Source organism: Morone saxatilis, unplaced genomic scaffold (genome assembly GCF_004916995.1).
Source record: "Morone saxatilis isolate NCDOM2014 unplaced genomic scaffold, NCSU_SB_2.0 Contig16, whole genome shotgun sequence".
NCBI lineage: Eukaryota > Metazoa > Chordata > Actinopteri > Moronidae > Morone > Morone saxatilis.
This window is the reverse complement of record NW_023339718.1, coordinates 13,171,994-13,194,243: the sequence shown is the minus strand read 5'-3', so window position 1 is coordinate 13,194,243 and position 22,250 is coordinate 13,171,994. Positions and strand designations below refer to the sequence as shown.

General features: G+C 41.0%; 3 protein-coding genes across 9 annotated transcripts; 1 reads left to right on the top strand and 2 right to left on the bottom strand.

Annotated features, from left to right (window-relative positions):
* Positions 1-1,904: 1,904 nt before the first annotated feature.
* LOC118325291 (intracellular hyaluronan-binding protein 4-like) lies at positions 1,905-5,529 on the top strand. Its single transcript, XM_035657906.1, has 8 exons — positions 1,905-2,333; positions 2,787-3,018; positions 3,606-3,746; positions 3,850-3,921; positions 4,016-4,096; positions 4,490-4,661; positions 4,846-5,034; positions 5,272-5,529. The coding sequence occupies exons 1-8, from the start codon at positions 2,105-2,107 to the stop codon at positions 5,335-5,337; spliced, it is 1,182 nt and encodes a 393-aa protein (XP_035513799.1). The 5' UTR covers positions 1,905-2,104; the 3' UTR covers positions 5,338-5,529.
* On the bottom strand, positions 5,420-18,849 carry cdc14b (cell division cycle 14B). Of its 7 annotated transcripts, none has more exons than XM_035657901.1 (16): positions 18,518-18,626; positions 17,230-17,320; positions 16,458-16,533; positions 15,881-15,973; positions 15,697-15,773; positions 15,108-15,174; positions 14,871-15,021; positions 14,542-14,772; positions 14,295-14,433; positions 13,618-13,783; positions 13,388-13,485; positions 9,294-9,341; positions 9,078-9,203; positions 8,119-8,287; positions 6,830-6,895; positions 5,420-6,637 (listed from the first exon to the last, which is right to left on the bottom strand). In XM_035657901.1, the coding sequence occupies exons 1-15, from the start codon at positions 18,624-18,626 to the stop codon at positions 6,872-6,874; spliced, it is 1,665 nt and encodes a 554-aa protein (XP_035513794.1). In that variant the 3' UTR covers positions 5,420-6,637; positions 6,830-6,871. The 7 variants fall into 7 exon arrangements, 5 of the variants coding, with proteins under 5 accessions (XP_035513794.1, XP_035513796.1, XP_035513795.1 ...); XM_035657903.1 differs by lacking the exon at positions 18,518-18,626 and adding an exon at positions 17,481-17,794; XM_035657902.1 differs by lacking the exon at positions 6,830-6,895.
* A 218-nt stretch (positions 18,850-19,067) lies between these two features.
* On the bottom strand, positions 19,068-21,291 carry prxl2c (peroxiredoxin like 2C). Its single transcript, XM_035658509.1, has 6 exons — positions 21,074-21,291; positions 20,670-20,738; positions 20,354-20,407; positions 20,169-20,274; positions 19,941-20,075; positions 19,068-19,839 (listed from the first exon to the last, which is right to left on the bottom strand). The coding sequence occupies exons 1-6, from the start codon at positions 21,254-21,256 to the stop codon at positions 19,709-19,711; spliced, it is 678 nt and encodes a 225-aa protein (XP_035514402.1). The 5' UTR covers positions 21,257-21,291; the 3' UTR covers positions 19,068-19,708.
* Between the last annotated feature and the right edge of the window lie 959 nt (positions 21,292-22,250).

Sequence of the window (22,250 nt, the reverse complement as noted above, 5' to 3'; positions counted from 1 at the left end):
ATGTACTGGTGCTTTTGGTGATTAATACTCTTTTTTATACGGCAATGATCATTTATATGGGTGCTCACTTAAATTCTATTCAGTGTAATTAAAACTGCTTAGAGGACCCTCATCTCTTGGAGCCCATGCACTACAGTCTTATATATGTATATGTATTTCCTTACATGCGTTAATACTGACACAGTGATATCAATTTTAATGGAGTCGCACAATGTATGTTGTATGTTGAGACCACAGACTTGTACTTTCTGCTCTGACCACTAGATGTAGCTAAGTTTCATTATGCATAAATACATCCTGACTCATCCTGCTAGTGAGAGTGACACAGCTTAATCAGGTTTGAGGCATGCTGACCTAATTTTATTGTTAGAATACAAGAAATATATGTACATTGATGAAGTTATTTTATAAATATCAGTGGGCTGGTCATTTATCTAATGATCAACAAATGGAAATAGGTTCTGTCTGGAGTTTGCGCAGACCTACACAGTTTAGTGCAAGCTGTATACACAGGGTAATGTGCAGACTTTAATGGATTATCCTTCAGATTGAGCCATGACATGGAAAAGTAAAGACCACTTAATAATCATTACATTCCTAAACAGCAACACAGCTGAGTTCATTAATAAATAAATACACGCAGACATATTCTATTTATTGTGTATATTATTCCTATATCTAATTTTATTTCATTGTACTGTATTGTGTTTTATTCTATTGTTGTACTACATTCCCATGTGCTGCTGTGTCAAATGTTATATACTTTTTTCTTCTGATCCTTTTCATAAAAATACATTGTTTGGTAAGGTTTTGATAGAAAGATAAATAAATGTGAAAATCTGTATGATATGAACAGCTCAGCTCAGTTCAGTTCAGTTCAGCTCCCCAGGAGCCCAACAGGCAGAAAGTTCAGTGATTGATGGACCAGTGCAGACAAGTGCAGTTAAGTTCAGCCCAGTGCCAGCAAAGCTTTCAGGTCAGTAAGCTTCAAGTTATTACCGCCACCAGCTAGTCAGGATGGGAACAGCGGCTGCCACTTACAGGCACCAATAAATGCAGCTAAGTCAAGGAAAGACAAGCATAAAAAACGGTTCAGTCGACTAAATAAGCGTTGGGACTGAACTAACTGGAAGACTTGTATATAATACGTATGTATACATATCTAAAATAGGGTTAATGCTAGATGCCAACAGCAGCTAGTTAGCACACTGAGCTAACTTTAACCCAATGGTTCCCAAACTGGGGGTCGCCAAAGCTTTATTTGTGCTAGAAAACTTCAAAAATATACACAGTAGGTCTTTAGCTCCGCATGTTGTTCACTTCTGTGAGGAAAAGTAAAGTGTCTAATAGAACAATGGCCAAGTGTCAAAATGTATCTAAATCAATCGTTTTACACAAACTTCTCGGGTTAATTGTACAGTTTTGAATATAATATAAAATATTCATTAAAAAAAAGTCAGGGGTCATCAGTCTCAATGATAAAAAAGGGCCCCTTAAGGAGAAAGGGAACCCCTGCATTAACCTACTATATTATACTTACACCAGCCTTTGAGCTATACAACTGCACTCTTAAGCTAATGTTAACTGTAACCATAGACTGTAAACCAACTTCAGGTTAATTATCAGCTTTAATTGTCATTTAATGTTAACTAAAAAATAAAAATTAAATGTTGAATGTTGTATTTAACTGAACACCAGTCTCTGTGTCAGTGTGAACAGCAGGACCTGACTAAGCAGAGAATAATCCACCAGCATTGGCCGAGGACTGGAGCCAAGTCTGTGTAATGAATATTGATTAGCGAACAGCCTATTGATGAGCGCAGGGGCGTGGCCTCGCCTGTCCGCGCACGTGCAAACACTTAAAAGTGTGGCCAGAGAGCCGCGAGCGTTTGTCGGATGTTCACCGGGGCAGCAAACTACCGTCCGCACCGGTCTCCTCTGTTGTAGCTACACAGGCAAACGCTCGTTTCTTGACTCAGCTCTATCGTTCTTTCGTTGTTTACTGTTTGCAAGATATGTGTTCATCTTGAGGAGGTATTATCTCTTTGAACTGGTTCTCCCCTTCAACATACAAAGGCTAAAAAAAAATAAAAGGAAAAACAAAATGCTGCAGGACGCATACGGTTGCGCTGTGGCGAACAGGTTCGGGGATCTTCTGGACGACGAAGCTGACCCGTTTGACCTCATGAGCCAAGTGGAAATGGTCAAGGAGAAAAAGAAAAAGAAGAAGGAAGAGGAGGATAAGAAGGGCAAGCAGAAAAAACCTGGCCAGAAGGAGTCGCAGAAGGACAGGCGCCTCCCCGTCGCGTCGGACGGTCTAGACCCGGTTCCAGGTGAGCTTGTCTGCGTTATTTCAAACCCCAAATCCAAACCATTCTCTCAGCTGCTAGTATTTCTAGATTGTCTAGTCGAGCCAAGAGTCTGCTCAGGCTGTGTCAGCTGCTGATGATGCAGGGTCAGCGAGGCTGCTGGAGCACATGTGCATGCTTTTCAGGGCTGGGTGGCTGTGGTGGATTATCTGAAGCTAAGTGACATCCTCCTGATTTTATGGCACATTCAGAACTGCATTTAAATTCATACATTTTCCCTAAGATTCAATATCAAGCCAATACCTTTGTGGTATTGGAGTGTAATTAGATTAAGAGAATGGTTCCAAAAGGGGCTGGTTTGTTTGATTTGACTGTCCAGACATTTAAGAAAGATTTTCTCATCATTGGCAAACAAAGAGGGGAATAAAGTGACACAACACAATTGAATATATGTCTACTTCACCTTCTGTCCTCCAGTTCGTAAGCAGAAGCAGCAGCAACAGCAACAGCAACCGCAGCAGCAGAAGCAACAGCAACCGCAACAGCAGAAGCAACAGCAACAGCAGCAGCAGCAGCAGCAGGCCCGTCCCAGACCAGGGACAGACAGCAGAGATGGCAGAGAGGAGGCCCAGAGGGGGATGAAGAGGGTTGCCTTCGGGGAGCGTAGGGCCAACCAAGTGGAGTACCCACAGGAGTTTTCCATCTCCAAGTATATGTTCTCATACAAACTGAGGCTAAAACATGCTCTGTTTAGACAGCACCACCACTAACTAAAATGTGTCCAAATTAAGAGGCGTAAAATGTTGTTTCATACATTTATTTATTTTTTAGTGCAGAAAGGGAATTCTTATCCTTTTTTTTAAATTTATTTATTTTTCCTCTTTTTAGTAGGTAATGTTATTTAAAACAAGACTGCAACTTTTGAAAATTATATGCAGGTCTTTTTCCTAAAGGTCCAGTGTGTAACATTAAGGAAGGTCTATTGGCAGAGGGGGTTGTAGTCTGCAGCTACACCACTAGATTCCAAAAAATGCTACACACTGGACATTTTAATACAAGTAAATAATAATAAAGTTAAAGTAATGAAACATTTTTGCTTTATTTTGCTGCTACAGTCTTGCCTGGTCTGGTATATCAGTAATGTTACCCAAACTTAAAGCCTCAACTACTCAACACTGAAGTTCTGTCCTTTTTTCCAAAATGCAGACCCAGCCAATGGCCTGTATGTAGTGCAATACTCTCAGTTTGAAATACAGGAGCTGTCACAGGAATAAACTTATTTCGATTGGTCCACAGGCCTTCGTATAATGCAGACTCTGACTTCAGTGGCAGAGGGGGGATCAGAGGTAGGAGAGGAGCAAGAGGCGGAGGATACACAAGGAACTCGGACAACTTCAACCCGAGGGGCAAGAGAGAGTATGATCGACACAATGGAACGTAAGCCTTTGTGTTCATGCTGTTCAGTTTAAAAAGCTTACGCTCTTCTTGATTTTACCCTCATAATAGCGTGTGTTGACAACTTCTCTAACATTCATTGCAGAGGTATCTCTCCTGAGGAGAAGAGAGGAGGCAGAGGACCCTGGAACTGGGGCAGTGTTGAGGAAGCCGCAAGGTAAGTGAACTTTTCATTAATATGGAAAAGAGAGCTTTACACTTAGGCACAATAGAGACGTGTTTCTGTTTGTCCGTGTCCCTTTTTCGTGAAGTGAGTTAATGGAGGTGACAGCCGATGCTCCAGTCAAATCTGAGGAGCCCCAAATGCCCGTGGAGGAAGAGAATCCGAATCGGTGAGTTACACATGAGCATCTGCCACATCACCTGGTTCACTGGCAGATTCATCAAGACACTACCCAATATAGGGGAAATTATTTCTACAAATCATGCCTGTTTTAGCATTTCCTTTTCTGTTTCAGTTCAGCACAACGAGCTAATGTTAAAGTTGATACAGACTTAAATGTGTAAGAAAAAAAAAACTTCAGCTATTGGCTTAATATTTATTGTCTAGATAACATTTGTTGCAATGTTGTTGTTGGTTTTTTTTTTTTTTTTTGCAATGGTACATTTAAAACACCTCCTGGTTTCCAACAATATTATTGTTACTGTACCAATAGTGTCACACTAGATTTACATTTCAAGACATGGAAACTTTGAAAGATGTAGTTTATCCCCAATTATGATAGATCAATGGAAGAGGATGGAGAGATGGTGGTCCAGGTTGCCATGGAGATGACACTGGATGAGTGGAAGGCCATGCAGGAGATAAGTCGCCCCAAGGCGGAGTTTAATATCCGCAAAGCAGAGAGCAAGATTCCCTCCAAAGCCAAGGTCATCCACCAGTCAAAGTACATAGAGGTGAGACTGAAGAAAACAAGGAAGGCTTAAAAAGTGGGACCGTACTTTGGCATGAACAGCTTGCTGGAAGACTACGAGCAATATTGTATTAACGATCTAAACCATAATGTAATCACAGCAAGAATTAAGATTGGGGGGGCTAATTGAGATGTTGTATTTTGTTGCGTTTGACTCCCGCCTGCAGAACATCAAGGAGACTGTGGAGGACATGGAGGATGACGGCAACTTCCTCCGTAGGTCTGTGAATGACATCACCTCCCTTCTGGACATCAATTTCGGGAGTCTTGGACGCCCCAGTCGTGGTGGTCGGGGAAGGGGAGGACGAGGCGGCCCAACCAGTCGCCCAGAGAGACCCAAGCCCATTTTGGAGAGGGTATGACCTCGCCTGTTAATGCTAATGAGTCTTAAGGCTTTTTTAAACTTTAATTCTTAGCACAATGCCCAATTAAGAACGGTACGCTGTGCCAAATGTAACACTTCCATCTAGTGTGGCTTCACCACTCTCCCCATAAGAAACGGCTGATTGTATGTGTGCACCTGTAGGCTACCCCAGTGGAAGCACATCAGAGTTTAATGTGTTATTTAATTACTGTCTCTGTTCTCCCAACAGGAGGACGATCTGGCTCCTAACCCAGATGACCCAGAAGACTTCCCGGCACTATCAGCAGGAAGATAACTCCATTCACATCTGTGTGTTTACCTCCTGTGGGGAATATTGGTTGCACTTGACACAAAAAAGGTTCATGTTTCTGCTGTTCTTACGGTTTTGGGGTTTTATTGTACTGGATTTATTTTGTTCTATTGCACCAAAGGCACTGTTCAGCATTTGACTCCTGGAGAATAAATGCTTTTGCAAGTTTAACTTGGAGCTGTGTTTTTTTTTTGGGTTTTTTTTAACGTAACTGAGACCATTTGAACAAACGTGTAGGAAATGTGAGAGTTTCGGTATACTGACCTGTGTTGACTTGTATTTGTAGCAACTGTACTTGGCAAAAGAGGATAGTGTCTTACTGTGACTAATGAAAACCAGTTGTTTAATTCTTCAAAGAACTATCCTTGTGCTATCACAGCTCAGCTTGATACTGTTACATTAGCCATATGGTGCAAAGACATAACAGCCGGAGAGTACATGGAGTACATTTTATTTAAAAAGTCTGATTCTATGTGCTTTAAGCAAATGTCTTCACTGGATTATGAACATGAGTTAAACAAGGCCCCATTAGGACCATTGGCTTATTTCATAGCATGATTAAAACATAGTACAAAATATTTAAAAAATACAAACTGAGTATATCAAATGTTGACATATTTACAGTCTTGAAATACAGTAGCTAAAAAGCTTCACAAGTAAATGACAGGACTAGAAGACGAGCCATACATTGAGAATGGAGGTACAAATGTGCACAGTACTGTATCTGGTGATGGAACTCTGGCTGATATAGACTTGACCTTTTAACTACATCCAAAGGCCTTGTACCACAGAGAACCAAGAGCAGGGTGTTAATCCAATACTCCTGGCTAAATCCATTACAAGGTTTTCAAACTGAATGTGAATCCCCATCTTATAACCTAGTATATCTGTTGCACAGTGATCATTTTGTAGTAAATGTGATTCACACACATGCCAGTTTGATGATTGCAGTTCTAGTCTGATGTTTGCTACTGCATGCTTCAATAAGTAGGAACAACCAGGCAACGATTAAAACTCAGATCAGTTTGTTTCATGATGCTGTTAAAAATATAAAAACCAAAGTGCCTTACGGGTAAAATAACTTGTAATCAAACAATCTATAATTGATGTCTATAATGATTTACATGTCACATCACAGTTAAAGTTTGTTCCCCCCCAAACTTAAAAAATCTACTGAAAGAGTAGTACAGCTCTATAGAAGTTGGATTTCATGTAAAATTCATCAGGATTTCCAGCTCCACAGGCTCACCGAAGCAGAGGAGCTCTAGCTTTGGGTATGGAGTGACTAGAGAAAACAAACACAATCAAAATTAAATCTCATTGATTTAAATTGCACCAGTTAATCAGTCAAAAAATGTCCATGCGTACAAATCAGACATGCCTGTAAGAAAGCTTCATTACAGAGAATTCCAAAAAAGTCAATTTGATATTTAAAATACAGTAACTTTAGCACAGAAAATGAAGAAGAGATAGATACCATAGCCTGGAAAATCGAACTGACTGCAAAGACTTGCGAGCTTTACGTCCACTGGAGACAGTGCGTCTGTTGCATGTGAGAAATATGAAAGAAGGAACGAGAAAGGATATGTAAAAAATTACAGATTAGCACAAATAAAAAGATGCAGACGTGGTTACAGAGTGGGCATGAGAGGCCAGAGGCAGAAGACACAGTGAGCAGAGTCCAGAGAAGCTATAGCCAATCATAGTCCGAAACCCCCCTGTTCTTAGAGAACATGCAAGGAAAGCTATAGACAGAAGCAGCAGGGAGACTGAAGTAAGTTTGATTTGGCAACCTGACACTGGTGCGTAAGCAGGGTCGGATTAACTAAATGTTAGTCCTGGATAATGTCAAGTTATATATAATGTTATATAACGTGTTAATCTGAGTAAAGAAGAAAGGTGGCTGGGTTGCACCATCATGGTTTAATTTAAGATTGCAGACAACCAGTTTAGTTACACTATATTAACTGTGTGGGACGATATGGATGTAAATGATAGTAAGAATAAAGCTTAAACTGACTTAAAACAAAAAAGTATTAAGCTGGAAAACTCTTGAACCATCTGTTAATTTTAGATTAAAAGTCTATTAATTTAGCTATATTTCGCATCTTTGACAAACATATCGTTGGTTTACTCTGCCAATATAAAGAGTAAACTAACTTCGACTTTTGTCAAAGGTTTCCGTGGTTTAGCAGGAAAGGACATTTGTCTTTGAAGCACTTCAGTGAATGAAAGCAGTTAAGTCTGATTCTTATCTTTCTTCAAGGAAATTAAATTTTTCTCCCAACTACCTAAAAAGACACTCCAGACCTGTTAAACATCTCAACTGTTGGATCGAAACGATTAAAAGTGATACAGATTGAATCTGGTTATTCCTAACTACATAAAACATCAGATCAAAAAGAATTTGTGGATAAACCACAATTTGATTTAGTTTAAGCGTTTAATCCTTGTTGATGCATCCCAGCCTAAGTACATTACGTGATTATGATACAACCATTAACAGGAGAAAGAGTGAGAGCGCTGAGCCTTTGGATTTTGACTGGATTTACACAGACACCAATTAAAAAGGTCTTTAACAAAGATCTGCTCATTCTAATGCTGCCCAAACTGAGGAAAAAACATTTAAATGGGACTTTTTCCCCCCTGTTTGGACAGCATAGACATCTTTTTATAGAAAACTGATCAGTCAAAACTGAATTTCTGTTTGTGTGCAAATGCAGCCCAAGTCTCCATATGGCACAGAGTGGGTCTGAGGGAGCTTGCCTGCAGGTGGACCTGTGCCATGTTTAAGTTGATGAGTGTGCCTGTGTTGGCTGTAGCACTGGCTGTGTCTCTATGGCTGCCACATGGCTCACAACACATTGGGTCTCTGTCGCCAGCCACTACATGCAAGTTGCCTAGGGACCTGACCAGTCTGGTGTGGCACAGGGAGCTGGCAGAGAGAAGGGAAGCTGTTAATTTACTCCACAAGGATCCGTGAGTGGCTATAGCCTCTTGGTTGCTTTTCACCTGTGTGCCAATTTCACTTACAAACAAAACCGAACTGAATGAATTACATATTGCATCAACATAGCACAGTCCTGGATAATGAAATAAATAGAAAAAATGTGCAATATTTTTTAAAAAAGGAAACACTTGTCCAAATTGAGGACTTTGGTAAATAATTCTGTTATACTGACTAAATCTTATCTCCTGGTCAGCTTAATAACATTTTCTGGGCACAACTGAGCAAACACCATTTATTGATAATCCAATAAGTGGACCTTGAGTTAGTGTTATCTTGTCAAAATGCTCTCCCAGTTCTAATGGTTATATTTTCTAATATAGAGAATGCTGTATTTAATTTAATCATTTGGAACCACAGTTTCTTGAGTAAACAGAGCAACAAGTGGATCAGATGTGGCATATGATCTTATTTCATTGTGAAAAAATAAATTATTTTTATAATTCTGCAAATTCTAAATCAAACATGTAATTTGCTTAATATAGTATGAGCTTCAGAGGAGGTTATATTAGACTTTTCCTATTTTCAATCAAAGCTGCTACAGATCTCGGAGATCAAATACTCGAGCCCAGTTTTATTTGCCTTTAAGCAGAGACACAAAAAAGGCATTTGATGTCTATATGGGTAGGTAAAATTGCCTTGCATTCCTTGTGCGGCTCTCCCAGATAATATATCTGGGCTATCATTGACTCAATGGGTGTCAAATCCAGCCACTGACCTTCCTCCCACTCCGCTGGCTGGCAGAGAGGTCCTGGTCCTCTTCCTGCTGTCTGAGTGTTCAGACAGAGCCAACGGGGTGACGCTGGCCTTACAGCCCTGAACACTGGCCTGCAGGATGACCGTGCTGCAGAGGAGACAAATGTCATTAATTAGTCTGAGCCATATTTAATGTCAGATCGTAGGTAAACGTGCTCGTGCGTACTAAAAACCTTACCTCAGGGACTGTGATGATGACCTGGTGTGAATCTTATTCTCTTCTTGTCTGTGAAAACACAAGTAACAATAGTAAAAATGTGATTGAACGTTATATATTGAGAGATCTGAGCAAAAAGATGACAGGAGGCATGAGGAGTGGAGGCAGAGACTATATGGAAATGGATATGCTGTTTTTTTAAAAATCTGATAGTGTTAGACTTGTGCACAGGTTGTTATTGCAGCTTCAGCAGCCAGGTAGGATTAGTAAAGCCAAGTAAGTACCACAAAAAGCCAGGAGGTGGCACTAGACCACTTAAAGAGGGACTTTTGCCTTTTCACAAAGTTAGCATATTCATCAGGAGGGCTTAACTGTCTGACAGGCTTTCATTTAACCTGTTTCCATTGCAGTCAACACAATAACCAGCAAAGCATGTTTACAGATGATAGGATGATGGGAACACAGGGACAAAATCATTATGTACACAAAATGGTGACAAGGACAAGGCACGAGCCTCTGATGTTTTAGATTTATTTTTTAAACTGGCTCTGCTCATCAGCCTTAAGTTTACTGTGCTTGCAGAAAGAATAAAGTAACAATAGGATGATTTGAACAAATTTCTTGATTTGGTTTGGGAATTAAAAAGAGACTGGGGTCTCACTTACAGCATTCTCAGTTAGAGCTCCAGGAGAGGGGGCAGGACTGGTTTTTTGGGGGCTGACGGGCGGTAGAACTCATTGAAATCCTAACCCGTCTATACAGAAATGCAGGATGGAAGAAGGGAAGCCATACACAATCCACCACAGGGCAAGGCTACACAGGGAGGAGAGCAGCATGGCTACCAGCCATCTGAAAGGAGGACAAATCCAACAACAAGAGCAAACGGAAAAAAAGGGGAAAAAAAGGAAGGAGAGACAAGAGACGTCCAGGCAGGACACAAAGCCTCTGATGTTCAGCTTTTCCACTGGGACTGGATTAGATGAAATACCTTTCATTGAGCCTTGTATCCAACAGTGCCAGACAGCTAGTTTTTGTTCTTCACTCGTGTTAGCAGATTGCTATATACTTAGAACCTGACCAATGTGGGCATTATGAAGTGTGTGTGTTTGTGTGTATTAAAAAACATAAAACTGATAATATACGGTCTGATATTTCATTTTTACACAGAGTGTTTGGTCGAGCTCACAAATGTCTAAAATGATAAAATCCTACAAATGTTGTGTCCATTATCAGATTTTGTTTGACGAAACATTTAAAAAGAAGCTGGCAGAGGCAGAAACCTGAAGGAGTAAACAAAGCTCAGATAGTATGTGTGCACTGATCCAGTCACAAAAGCAATGGAAAAACAACAGGCAATTGACAATGAGCCCGGCCCAACATTAAATACATGTTAGACACAAACATAGATCGAACATAGAGGCATGTCCATGCATGCATGTCCAAGGGTTTCATGCCTGTCGCCATGCATGAAAAAAGGCAGAAGATGAAGAAACGTTTTCATATAACCATCGTTCTAATCATCACTGGAATTCAACATGCACTTCGGTGTTACATAATAAAACAAACAGTGGAGCCAGATGGTGAAGTTCAGCTGAAAGTTAGATGTTTGTGTAGCAACGCATACACTGATAAGGCATATGGCCTGAAGTACAAGCAAATCTCCCTTCTGCCTCGACTCCCTCCTGAGAACGGATAAATACCCATTTTCATCCCGCTACCTCCTCAGACGCTCACATATGATGTTTTATATCCTTTTGTATTAGGATGAGGATCAGGAGGAATTTACCACCCAAACAATGCTGCTAATTAAACTCATAAAAAACACCTCAGTCAAAAGATCATTTTAAAACACAAAAATACTATTGACAATTTCCAAAAACACCTAAAGCTTAAAAGTGGTTGAGCAGGCAAGTTAGCTACTTTACCAAACAAAAAGGAAGTACCTACTTCAGATCAGAACGAGGACCAAGTTTCCCTTACTAACATTTGTTTCTACAGAAGTGCCGAGTCAGTTGTGCAAGCCAAGCACTAAAACATGTAATTCAACTAATCCAGATCTTATGTAAACCGTGATTAGTTGAATAATTGGTGCTGTTGTAAACAAGTACAGCGGGCTCAACTTGAGAGCTCCACTGTAACTCAGAGGATATCTCGGATAAGCCGCGATATCAAAGCAGAACAGCTCAGTGTGTCCATGAGAGGCAGATAATGAAAGGCGTGTAAATGTATTGCATCCACTAAGTGCATATCCACTTCACACCATAGTCATCCAGAGAAAGAAAGAAAGGGAAAAAAAAAGAACTTTAAGTCAGCCATACCATTCACTGGCATAGCAACCATTTCTACAGGAAGAGGATGTCAGCTAAAAAAGGAAGTGACGTGCACTTACCTCCATCATACAAAACCTCACATCCTCTCTCTGTTTTTCCTCTCCCCCACTCTCTCTCTGCCTCTCTCTGCTATCTTTTGAACGGCAGGCAACACATCGGCCACACCGTGCCCATGAGGTTGCAGCAGAACACTACCACCTGCCTGATATGGGACAACAAAAGCCAAAGCCATATGGGTATATTGGCAGCGGCCGGTCAACCATCCTCAGCCACACCGACACCCAACCTTCCACGGCTTGATTTACAAGGGCACGAATGAAGTGGACTTTATTTGGGGAACAACAGGGCAGCAGAGAGAGCTGGCCCGTCACTGGTTACAGTTGTCCAGCTGTACTCTTATGCTTGTTCCACACATAAATATATTAGAAACTATTGGAATTACTGAAATAACTTTGAAGAGCTTAATGACGTGTTTGCAACAATGTCACAATTACTTTTATTGGCTACTACATTTTTGGAATGTAATTTGTGGCACATTTCTCTCCCAGAGAAATAGAGACTTTGTCTATTTAATGTTTAACTGTTGATTTACATGCTCCCACATGTGGTGTCACTGAAGAATCAGTTCTGAGTTGCGGTGACTGTCCATTTGATAACCACCCCGTGGTCAGTTCAAGTTTAAATCAAGGTCAATTCTGTTTTTAATATTCTCCTGCCCCCACTAAAAGTCCTTAAACTGTAGCTAGCTGTGTGTTCCCCACTGTAATGCAATGAATGATTAGACCTAAAATCTTAACATTTTAAGTCTAATGGCCCACTGTTACATCATTTTCAAGTAATGGAGCTTTGATATGAAATACAATGGAAATTGTAGTCCTCAACAGTTTTCATAATAAAAAGTGCTGGTTAAAATGAGTTACCTCGACTATTAAGTGTATCTATTGTACAGTCTTCTATTGGCTAAATGTGTGGCCCAGTTACGTCAAGGAAACTGTGCAACGATAACCTAGTGATGTTGTTGTATGTTGTTTGGCCCATTTCCCTCAACTATGGAGGTTTACCTTTAAGCTTTTGACTTAAGAGGACAATTTACAGAATACCAAAGATGCAGTAAAACAGCCAGATTATATCTTTAACTTCCACATCTTTTGTGCCTTTCCAAATCCAGCCCACAACAAAACGTTTCTCTGGAAGATTGTGTATCAGATAACTCCAATCTAGCCCTCTAAATAACTTTATCCCTCACTCTGCGTCTTCATATTTCACCTGCTACTTCCCCGACTTATTGTTCATCCTCATCACTCACTGATTCTGCATGAAAATGGGATGACTTCTGTTACACTAGACGAGCATATGCTGAGATTTAATCAAAAGAACCTGAAGGACACAGAGAGTTATTGAAATCCTACAGACAGGGAGGAGGAGAGGGATCCTGCATGGTTCCTTAACTCACATAAATTATGACATTAGGATGAAATTGCCGTGATATGGGCAGCCCTATCAGAATAGCCATGCCTAAGACCTGACTACTACCCAGATTAAACACGGAAGAAAGGAAACAGCTCACCAAATGAAATGATTAATGTAATAAAAGAAAACCTACAAAAAGGTCACTTCTTGGTCATTATGAAATCCAACTTCTTCAAATCACAAGTTCCTTATGATTCGAAAAACATTACTGCACACGTGTAATGGCCCGAGGAACTGACAGAGAGGCATTGCTTATAGTACTACAACACGTCGGCGTGATGCATGATGAGACTTGCAGGCTGCCTGGGAACTTACGATAGTGAACCAGAGGACGATCGGGCCTGCCTCTTGCTCTTCAGGGCTCGCAGTTTATCTCCCTGTGTGAGGCCGTTTCTCTCCTCTTCATCATTATACTATAAAGGACAAACAAAAAGCAATGAAGAGACCAAGCGGTGAACGTGTGTGAATATTTTTCTGCTTGTGGAAGCATTTTTTAAAAGTCATGCAGCAGATTCTGAAAGCAAGAGCGTAATTTAACGACTCACCAGTTCCATTTCTTCTTTCTTGGATGCCCGGTTCTTGTTGCTCCCGTTGATGGTTATGTCATCCACCCCAGACAGGATCCTGGTCACGGCCATCTTGCCGTTCTCCCGCTCACTTAGCATCTTCTCCCGGAAAACATCTCCCTCTGCCCACAGACTGTTCTGCTTCCTGATTTGCCAAATTACAACGTACCACAAAATAAACAAATATTTCTTTCCAAACTGCCACCACCATTAGGATTTCTCAGCAGGATTTCTCCCTTAGATGAAAGTCCTATGATACAGAGGCACATTTTCTTAATAAGAATCTTACTATAATAGTAGATTTTCTTAAGAGTTTTGTTTATTTCACATTTGTTGTTTTTCAGGGCTAAGTTGAGAAAATGATGCAACACATTTCTGTTTACCAATCACAGTTTAGCGACACTTGAATTGAAATGTGATGACAGCTTTGGCTTGGATTGTTTATGCTGCCGGCAGCACTGTCAATCAAATCTGGTCAAACCACACCCATGCAGAAGCAGTTTGGCAGAGTTTCTGTCCCTTGATTCTTCATCTTGATTTACTGAACTTTAACTGTGACTGTTGCTTATTTAGTCGGGAATATTTTGTTTGATAGAGAAATATTTAAGATTTTAAATCAGTGACATTTTCAAAATCCTGCTTCAGCGAACACCTACTCTTCAACAAAGTTCTGCTGGGGCCCAATGATGGACCCTGGTCGGCAGATCCGGATCCAGGCAATGGCCTCTGCAGCAGTCAGATGGTAATGTTTCATCATATAGCAGGCGATCAGAGTGCCAGTCCTCCCCAGACCAGCTGAAAAGAAAAAGAAAAAATGCATTAAACTGTGCAATAAACTGGATACGGCGCTCAGTTTGACCCATCGACAACACTTGCAGTGTGAATGTGGGTTAGACATCTGACCTTTGCAGTGGACAGCAATGGCTCCTTCAGCATTCTCACATATGTTGAGGAACTTCCTGACAATGGAGTCATTTGGTGTGCTCCCATCCACAAAGAACAGATCGTGATGCTCAAACCCAGACTCTGTGAAACGCCTGGCATCATACATCTTCTTGTTGAGTCTGATGATAGCGGTGATGTTGTGTTTCCTGAAGTATGGGATATAGGCTTCAGGAGCATGCAATGGGTAACCTGAGATAAGGAAAAAAAACAACAACATTCTCGTGAGTTTAAGAGGTGGTAAAACTGGGTCAGAGGTATATCAGTAACTTAAGGTACATTTCCCTTACCATTCTCTATTTTACTTTTTGGATGAGGGCCACTAAAGGCAAGGAACTTTCCTGGAATGATCCAGTTCAAGTCTCCGTTTTCTGCTCGCTCATAGTGCTCGTATTCTTCCACGTCGAAGTTGGAGAAGTCGAGCCAGCCGTACTGCAGAGCCTGGTGGATGGTTGAGACGGAGTTAATTTCATTAGGGTCGTGACACAGCAAGAAAGAAAAATAAATAAAATCTTAAAATGGTGTACCTTGTGAACCGCACGAAGGCAATCTAGGATGTTCAGGTTGTACATGCAGGTTCCAAATGAAGCATCTCTGAAACATCAAATAAACTGTCTAAGTCTTTATCAGCACAACATACAAAGGATACTTTGTATTTCCCTTTAAATATTTCTCTAGCAAGGATACAAACTGCAATCTCACATATCCTGCTCTCAAATGCTACCAATCTCCTTCTCGCCTAATCTCTTTTTCTGCCTCATTTTATAGTCACAGTAATACTAACAGGGTACAAAGGTCTGGTGGTCTTTGAACCTTTTTCTAATCTTGGAGTTAAGCCTAATCAATAATGGTAAATAAATAACTTATTTGGTTTTTCATATCATTCTCTGCAATAATACTGTTACATAATTTGACGATCTATCTAGACAATTTTTGCTCCTCGTCATTTTTACAGTCTAAATATTACAGATCAGTATGTTAGGAGAATATTTATGACTCTGCAAAATCAAAATGTATTTAAAATGAGGCTACTCTGCGTTTTTTAACAGATAAACTAAATATATATATATATATATATATATATATAAATAAATAAAAATAATAGCAAATTGTTACCTGAATGGAATATATGTTGAATTCCTTGAAACCAGCAGACTGTAGGCCTCCTCTGGCATCATGTTTAGATTCATTACCTTTAAATGGCAAATGTCAAATGAGCAAGTGCCAGTTTTACACGATGATTACATGATGATATCATTTCACAAGCTAGAGGAAACAAACGTGTTTGTACACCACTTACTGCATACGAGCCGATCAGGTAGGCAGCATTGACCTGTTTCTTCTGATCTCCACAGGTATAAAATATGATCTTCTTCCTTGAGAGCGTAATGGACTGTGCAAGACAATTACAGCAACAGTATGAACTGACATGTGAGACCTTATTGATAAATGTGATTCATAAATATACTATATTAAATGCAGACATCGCAGCAACCTTCAGTGGCTAGACAAATACATAATGATATCGACTTAATAATGACTTGGTGCATTGGTGTTGGGGTGAATGCCAATTAAGAGAATTTGTAGACTAAACAGTTTGGGCAATCACCACATGAGACGGTAAAGTAGAAGAGCTGGAGAGAAGAAGTACCTACAAAGAGGAACAGAGCCGTCCCAAGTCGACATAAACAAGGAATATTCAGGACATACATTTAAATGACTGAAATTGGCGGGTATTTCTAAATGGTGTGCAAAAACTATAACCCTAAACTATTTTGCCTGCCCACTGCAGGTATAAATAGATATTGATTGACCTGGGTTTTGCCTTCCCATTTTCTCTTCTAGGAAGTGCAATTAAGAGCACTGGTATACTTTACCTTGAGCTTCTTTGTCAGCTTGCAACAGAAGCGATAAAACATGGCCAGGTTAAGGGGACCAAAGTCTGCATAGAAGCTGAGAGAGAGGGAGGGAGGGAGAAGAAGAAGAAAGAGTGTGTCAGTGGCTATTTATGCAACCAGCTACGGTCTCTGGGGAAGTTTCACTAGATAGAATTGGCTACTTCAGACTGAAACAGTAAAAACACTGACAGAGGAAAAACTATATTTGGAAACGTTTCATGATAGAGTGGGTCAGAAAAAGACAAAAAGCTGCAAAGACAAGAGGGCCTTTTTTTTGTACCACTGGCAGAAAAATGGTAATGAAAGGTCAGTCATGTCTTGTCCTGCAGCCAATCTAACAGCAGCCCATTGAAACAGTCATGCCCTCTGCTACAAGCACACACTCTGGCTGTGGAAAGGTGATTTTATCTGTGTTATTTCCCATCTGAATTTACTCCAACAGCAAAAAAGGGTATTTTCTACCAAAGGTGATGAGCTAAAAAAGGTTTTAATGGTTAAAAAAAAAGAAGACCCATCTTAGTATGTTGAGTAACTTTTGCAGTCAAAGCTAGATTAACTGTTTTTTGAATGAGTTATGTTTAAGCCTGCTCACACCACCGCTAATGGTGGAGAGGATAAATCCTTTAGATGACTGTAATGGTGACATATAGCCATTTAAAATGCAATAATGCACAGCAAAAGAAAAAAAAGAAATAAAAAAAATAAAAAGTCTGGAACAAAATGCTAAAGTGCAATAAGACTCATAACTTACTTCTCGTATGCCAGCTCTTCATCTATGCAGAAACAGTGCCGTTCAGCTGTGCTCTTGATCTTTTGCTTTAGTATGGCGAAATATAGTTGATCTGCAGGAGGGGGGAGGGAGGGGGTAGGGCGACAAAATAAAGGAGGCAGTTAGTTGCTTTTGTCATGCATGCATACATACTTCGGTTGTCTCCAATTTCTCCCAAATCAGCCCCATCTTTGTCCACAACAACTTATTTGATGTCCTTTCTAGCTCCTTACCCTTGATAAACTCAATGCATCTTGATGAAACATCGTCCGCGGTCATCTTGCCCACAGTTCTGAACATGACGTTTAGCAGAAAACGTACGGGGTTAAATTTCTTCAAGAGGACTTGCGCATACTGAGTAAAAATTACCCTGATAATGTGCGCGGAGATTTAAAAAAAAAAAAAAAGTTAAGTTAAAAGCGATAACTTAAAACTCATACGTTAAAAAAGAAAATCGATTTTGGGGCCTGATTTAGCTCTTCGACACAAGAAAGTTACCGAAGAGGAGGGAAGGAGAGTTTCGTGTGCAAGTGCGCACTCTGCTAAAAATGATCTCGTTCTGGCTCCGCCCCTCCGCTGGCCCGCGGGAGGCCATTGGCTGCGACAGGCGCAGGCCGCCGCATGATTGGAGGAAGAGCCCGTCAGTCAGACTCTTCCCCGCCCACTTCAGTTTAAAGTTCTCTAAGTGAGACACATGATAGGCCCCGGGAACGTTGCCCAAGCGGTTGCTAGGACGATCCTCCGACCAATCAGATTCCCGATTTCCACTTCGACGAACCGCCCTCTTTCAGATTTGAGCTGCGCAAGGATGCAAAGGAAGAACCAGGAAAAAACGCCATAAAATATACAAAAATGAACAGTGGACGAGACTGACAGTGGGCTGAGTGGGATATTTAAGACATGAACACACACCTCAGTCTCTCTTGACACGTTTATAACTCACACACAGTAAATACAACATGGTGGTTCTGGTGTAAATGTATTGGTGTAAAATATACCAGAGCAAAACTGAATTGCTAATATTGTGCAATTTGTTCCAACAGACTGCGCAGGTAAGTCGACGCAAACCCACTGCATTAACAATAAAGGGACAGACGGTGTCGCCATATTAGGTCAAAAGCTGGAAAAAAAAAAAAAAATCAAAGACTTAAACACACCCTGGTCATTTGAAAGACAGTGCTGTGCATGCGCAGTCATGTGTGTGCGTATTGCACATATTTGCCAACTAGGCTTAAAGTTGACCGGGTTCATTCCGCAGACCCTCACCTACCTGTTATCTCAACGTAAACATCAGAGTTTGGCGCCGCCTCTGAGCTGTTGTGAGCTGCACAGCGCTTTTTCCTCGACTCGGCTCGTCTCCTCTCGCTCTTGCGCTTCATTTTCCCTTCAGGGCTGCACGGTGGGCATTCCCGGGCAGCCGCAGCAGACCTCCACGTCGCAGTGCGGGGCGGCTTGTACCCCCCCACCCCTGTTTGTCCTCTCGCTGCGTTATTATGGCATGTCTTGCTCCTTGCGCTGCTGTGTGTTGTGTCAGTCGAGGTACGGGTTTGCCTGCTCCAGCCTCTCTCTGGTGGTGCTGACGTCTGTGAGCAGGGGCAGGTTTTTCTCCTTTCTGAATCCCCTGCATGTGACGTATCAGGATTAGATGTCCAGTGCCCACCCTTCACTGTTCAATCGCTGCAGCTGTGAGGCCAATACAGATAGCATGTTTGGCATGTAGGAGTCCAATGTGTGCTGAAGGGATCCCGTCTGGGTATGACTGTGCTGTGTGACCATGAGTGTATGTGGGGAGCATGACACAAAACAAAATGCAGGCAAGAAATAGCAATTCAACTTTATTTATACTATAATAAACAGCGTGGATAGGAGGATGCAAAATAAGACTTTAAGCTCAGTGCATCAGTTAAGTGTTCAACCACACAACCATGTTACTAGTATGGAAGCAGATTTACACAACGTAAGACTTAGTAGCCTAATATAGATAGAAAAGGTAGAAAATTAAACAAAAACAGCACATTCATACTCCTCTTACACACACATCACTAATGTTTTCAGATCCAAAATGTTAACTCAAAGAACTTACACGCCTTCTCTTTCTAATTATTTTTTTTTTTACACCCCATGGTCTTCATTTTAACTTCATTAGCCCCATGAGATGTGCTTGGAAGCTCTGGAAAAAGCTAGTAAGAAGCCCTTGAGTTAAGATTCAAAATACCGTTTTCACAGTCAGTTAACTCTCACACTCAACATAGACTGCGTGTTTCAGATCTATTCAAGGTTTTTGGCAAGACAGTCAAGTCTCTGCCCAGTACAGAAATGATAAACAATAGATCCAGAAATACTTGGGACACAAATATGAACAGATGTATAAACAAGTGTTCAAACAAATCTACGAACTTGTGTGCATATGTGATAATAACAGCAATGTGGGGGCGAAGCACACATTCAGGCGACCAGCTGGCTACACATGGATGATCTTTGGTTTATCGCTGAAGTCCAGAGTCTGTTGAACTCCAGCGAGCTGCAGGAGCCAGTTAATGGGCATGTGGTCCAGGCGGTTCGAGTCAAAATGGGAAAAATGAACCTGAGAGCCTGCGTGAGGGAGAAAAAAAAGACAAAGACGGATGCAGAGAGAGAAATTATGATAGAGCATGTTGAGAGAGAGAGAGAGAGAGAGAGAGAGGGAAGCTTACCTGGCCCTGCAATGATGGCTCCACCCTGCTGATGTAGGTCACCCTGGAAGTCAAATGCAGGGCTGGTCATGGCCCTCCATATACTCTTCATTTGTCCCATAAACATACCAGACTTCACGTGGGGACTAGGGTGAGCTATGTACATAATCATACACACAAATACAATTCTTCATTAATTTCCATATCAGAATATGCTGGGTTTGTACCGTCATATTATTACTGCACTACCTGAGTCTGTATATTTCTCCTCCCTCTTCATCCCAAGCTTTTGATAAATGCACCTCTCCGGGTCCACATACATTTCGTAGGGATACGCCGTCAGCGAGCAGAACGGCTGGACGAGATTGAAAACTAAATCAGCATGACAGAAAAGACTGAAATTATGCATAAGAATAAAAAAAAAAAAAAATTACCTCTATGTGATGATGAGCAGACTGACCAATCACAACCAGTCTAATGTCAGCATCCTGCAGCAACACACAGCAAAGTTAGGATTTTCCAAAAGCTGTCATTTAGACTCACACATACCCAAACCCATAAGCTATTACTTATGATTTGCATGTCAATTTGCAGTGGTGGAAGAAGTATTCATACACTTTATTTAAGTAATACCGCACTGCACTTAAATACAGTACTTGAGTAAACTTAGTTACATCCAACCACTGCAAATATGCAACTATGCTTCTTCTTGAACCTCCAGTGCATTCATAGTCGTGGATCAGGACTTACCTCCAGGGCTTCTTCAGGTATTTTGCTCAAATCTTCCACATACTCTTTACAGCTGTAGCACAGGAAGTTCTGCAGGTATACACACAGACACAGACAATATCGTTAATAGGCTAGGAATATGAGATATTGCATTATTCCAAAACTCTCATCTTGCACCTATATAACGTTTAACCCTCTGTCTTCACCTATGGACATGATCTCTCCATTCTTCCATTTGGAGCAGCTGTTGGGGGCATCTGTCCATCAAGGCTGAAGCTCACCTGTTGCCTACTTTGATGCCTTCAACAGAAATCATCTTTCGAGGCTCAATCTACTTAACCTGAGCCTCTCGGGATTTTACGAACTTCAGGCAGGATGGCCTGTGATTCATCAGCAAGGTTAAGCCAAAAAAAGTGTTCCCCTACCCGCACGAAAATTATGACCGATTTCCTGTCTTGATATAATTTCTTGAACGGAATAGAGACTCCATGGCGGTCGTAAATTAAACAATCCTCGACGTCTTCAAGGCGAATATCGACAGAAGTTCCTCCGAGGTCCCGGTTTTCTTTACTGACTTGTCGAGTTATTGGTGAAACTACTTCAGCCATTTTTTCGGAAGCTTCCTGAAGTCTCACAGCTATTTTGGGAGTTTGAGTTCAGGGTGGAGGAACTGGTGGCTGGAAATTCACGCCCATATTGCTGAGTGTGTGTGTGTGTGTGAAGAGAGGAGAGGAGAGAGAAGGAGAGACGAGAGAGAGAGAGAGATGGCATATATAAAAATGTCACTTTCATTGTATTACAATAGCAATAATAGTGATACAAATATCATTGGCACATTTTGTGATCGCTGAGGAAATAGACTGTGGGTTGCATGGGTATGCCATTGGGTTCGAGTGCTGAACCATTGGAGGGATAATCAAGTGATTGTGTCATTTGCATAAAGTTGGGGAGCTGACAGAAGAAGAAACAGATCGAAAAAAGAGGTCAAAATCGAAAAAGCAGACGCTGATCTGTGTCCAGCTGGAACAAAAACAGTCATCTTTTGTATTGTATCAAAGTGTTGGTCTGGTCCTTTGAACATAAATGAATTAATAAAACTACCAATTCTGGTAATCCTTCATACAAAATGGACATGTAACTTCTCTGTCTGGCTGAACAAAAGAGATTCAGCTCAGGAAATGTGTAGCCCAAAAGAAAATCTTCTTTAGTCGTATTGTGCTGCAGATTTACTAATTTCTCATCCAAGTAGGATAGAGGACTAAGATGCTTTGGTCAACAGGGCCAGATTTACCCACTAGAGCGCCTCAGATCAGTTTTGAGCTGTGGGTCACCATTAAACCCCCACTTTCTTTCACTCTCTCTACTGCAATAATGCGTCCTGTAGCCTTTAAGTACACATCAGGTACTGAGCACATGCACTACACAATGCAGCTTTATCAGGTTCAAAGCCACAAGAACCAATCAGTAGGTCGACTAAACCTGCTGCTGGAATACTACTCTGTGTCAAGGTCGATGAGTTTCTTCCTGGTAGTTTGATTAATTTTATTTAATCAATTGTATTGCATATACATATATAACATAACATCAACTGAAATAATAAAG

Coding starts and splice junctions, on each gene's coding strand:
- LOC118325291 (XM_035657906.1), top strand. CDS start 2,105: ATGCTGCAGGACGCATACGGTTGCGCTGTGGCGAACAGGTTCGGGGAT. Junction 4,662..4,845: donor ACCAGTCAAAGTACATAGAG/GTGAGACTGAAG, acceptor TCCCGCCTGCAG/AACATCAAGGAGACTGTGGA. Junction 5,035..5,271: donor CCAAGCCCATTTTGGAGAGG/GTATGACCTCGC, acceptor TTCTCCCAACAG/GAGGACGATCTGGCTCCTAA.
- cdc14b (XM_035657901.1), bottom strand. CDS start 18,626: ATGAAGCGCAAGAGCGAGAGGAGACGAGCCGAGTCGAGGAAAAAGCGC. Junction 15,175..15,696: donor TCAACATATATTCCATTCAG/GTAACAATTTGC, acceptor TTGATGTTTCAG/AGATGCTTCATTTGGAACCT. Junction 13,784..14,294: donor CAGCAGAACTTTGTTGAAGA/GTAGGTGTTCGC, acceptor TTGGCAAATCAG/GAAGCAGAACAGTCTGTGGG.
- prxl2c (XM_035658509.1), bottom strand. CDS start 21,256: ATGGCTGAAGTAGTTTCACCAATAACTCGACAAGTCAGTAAAGAAAAC. Junction 20,739..21,073: donor CGGTCATAATTTTCGTGCGG/GTAGGGGAACAC, acceptor GTATACCTGCAG/AACTTCCTGTGCTACAGCTG. Junction 20,408..20,669: donor TACCTGAAGAAGCCCTGGAG/GTAAGTCCTGAT, acceptor GTGTTGCTGCAG/GATGCTGACATTAGACTGGT.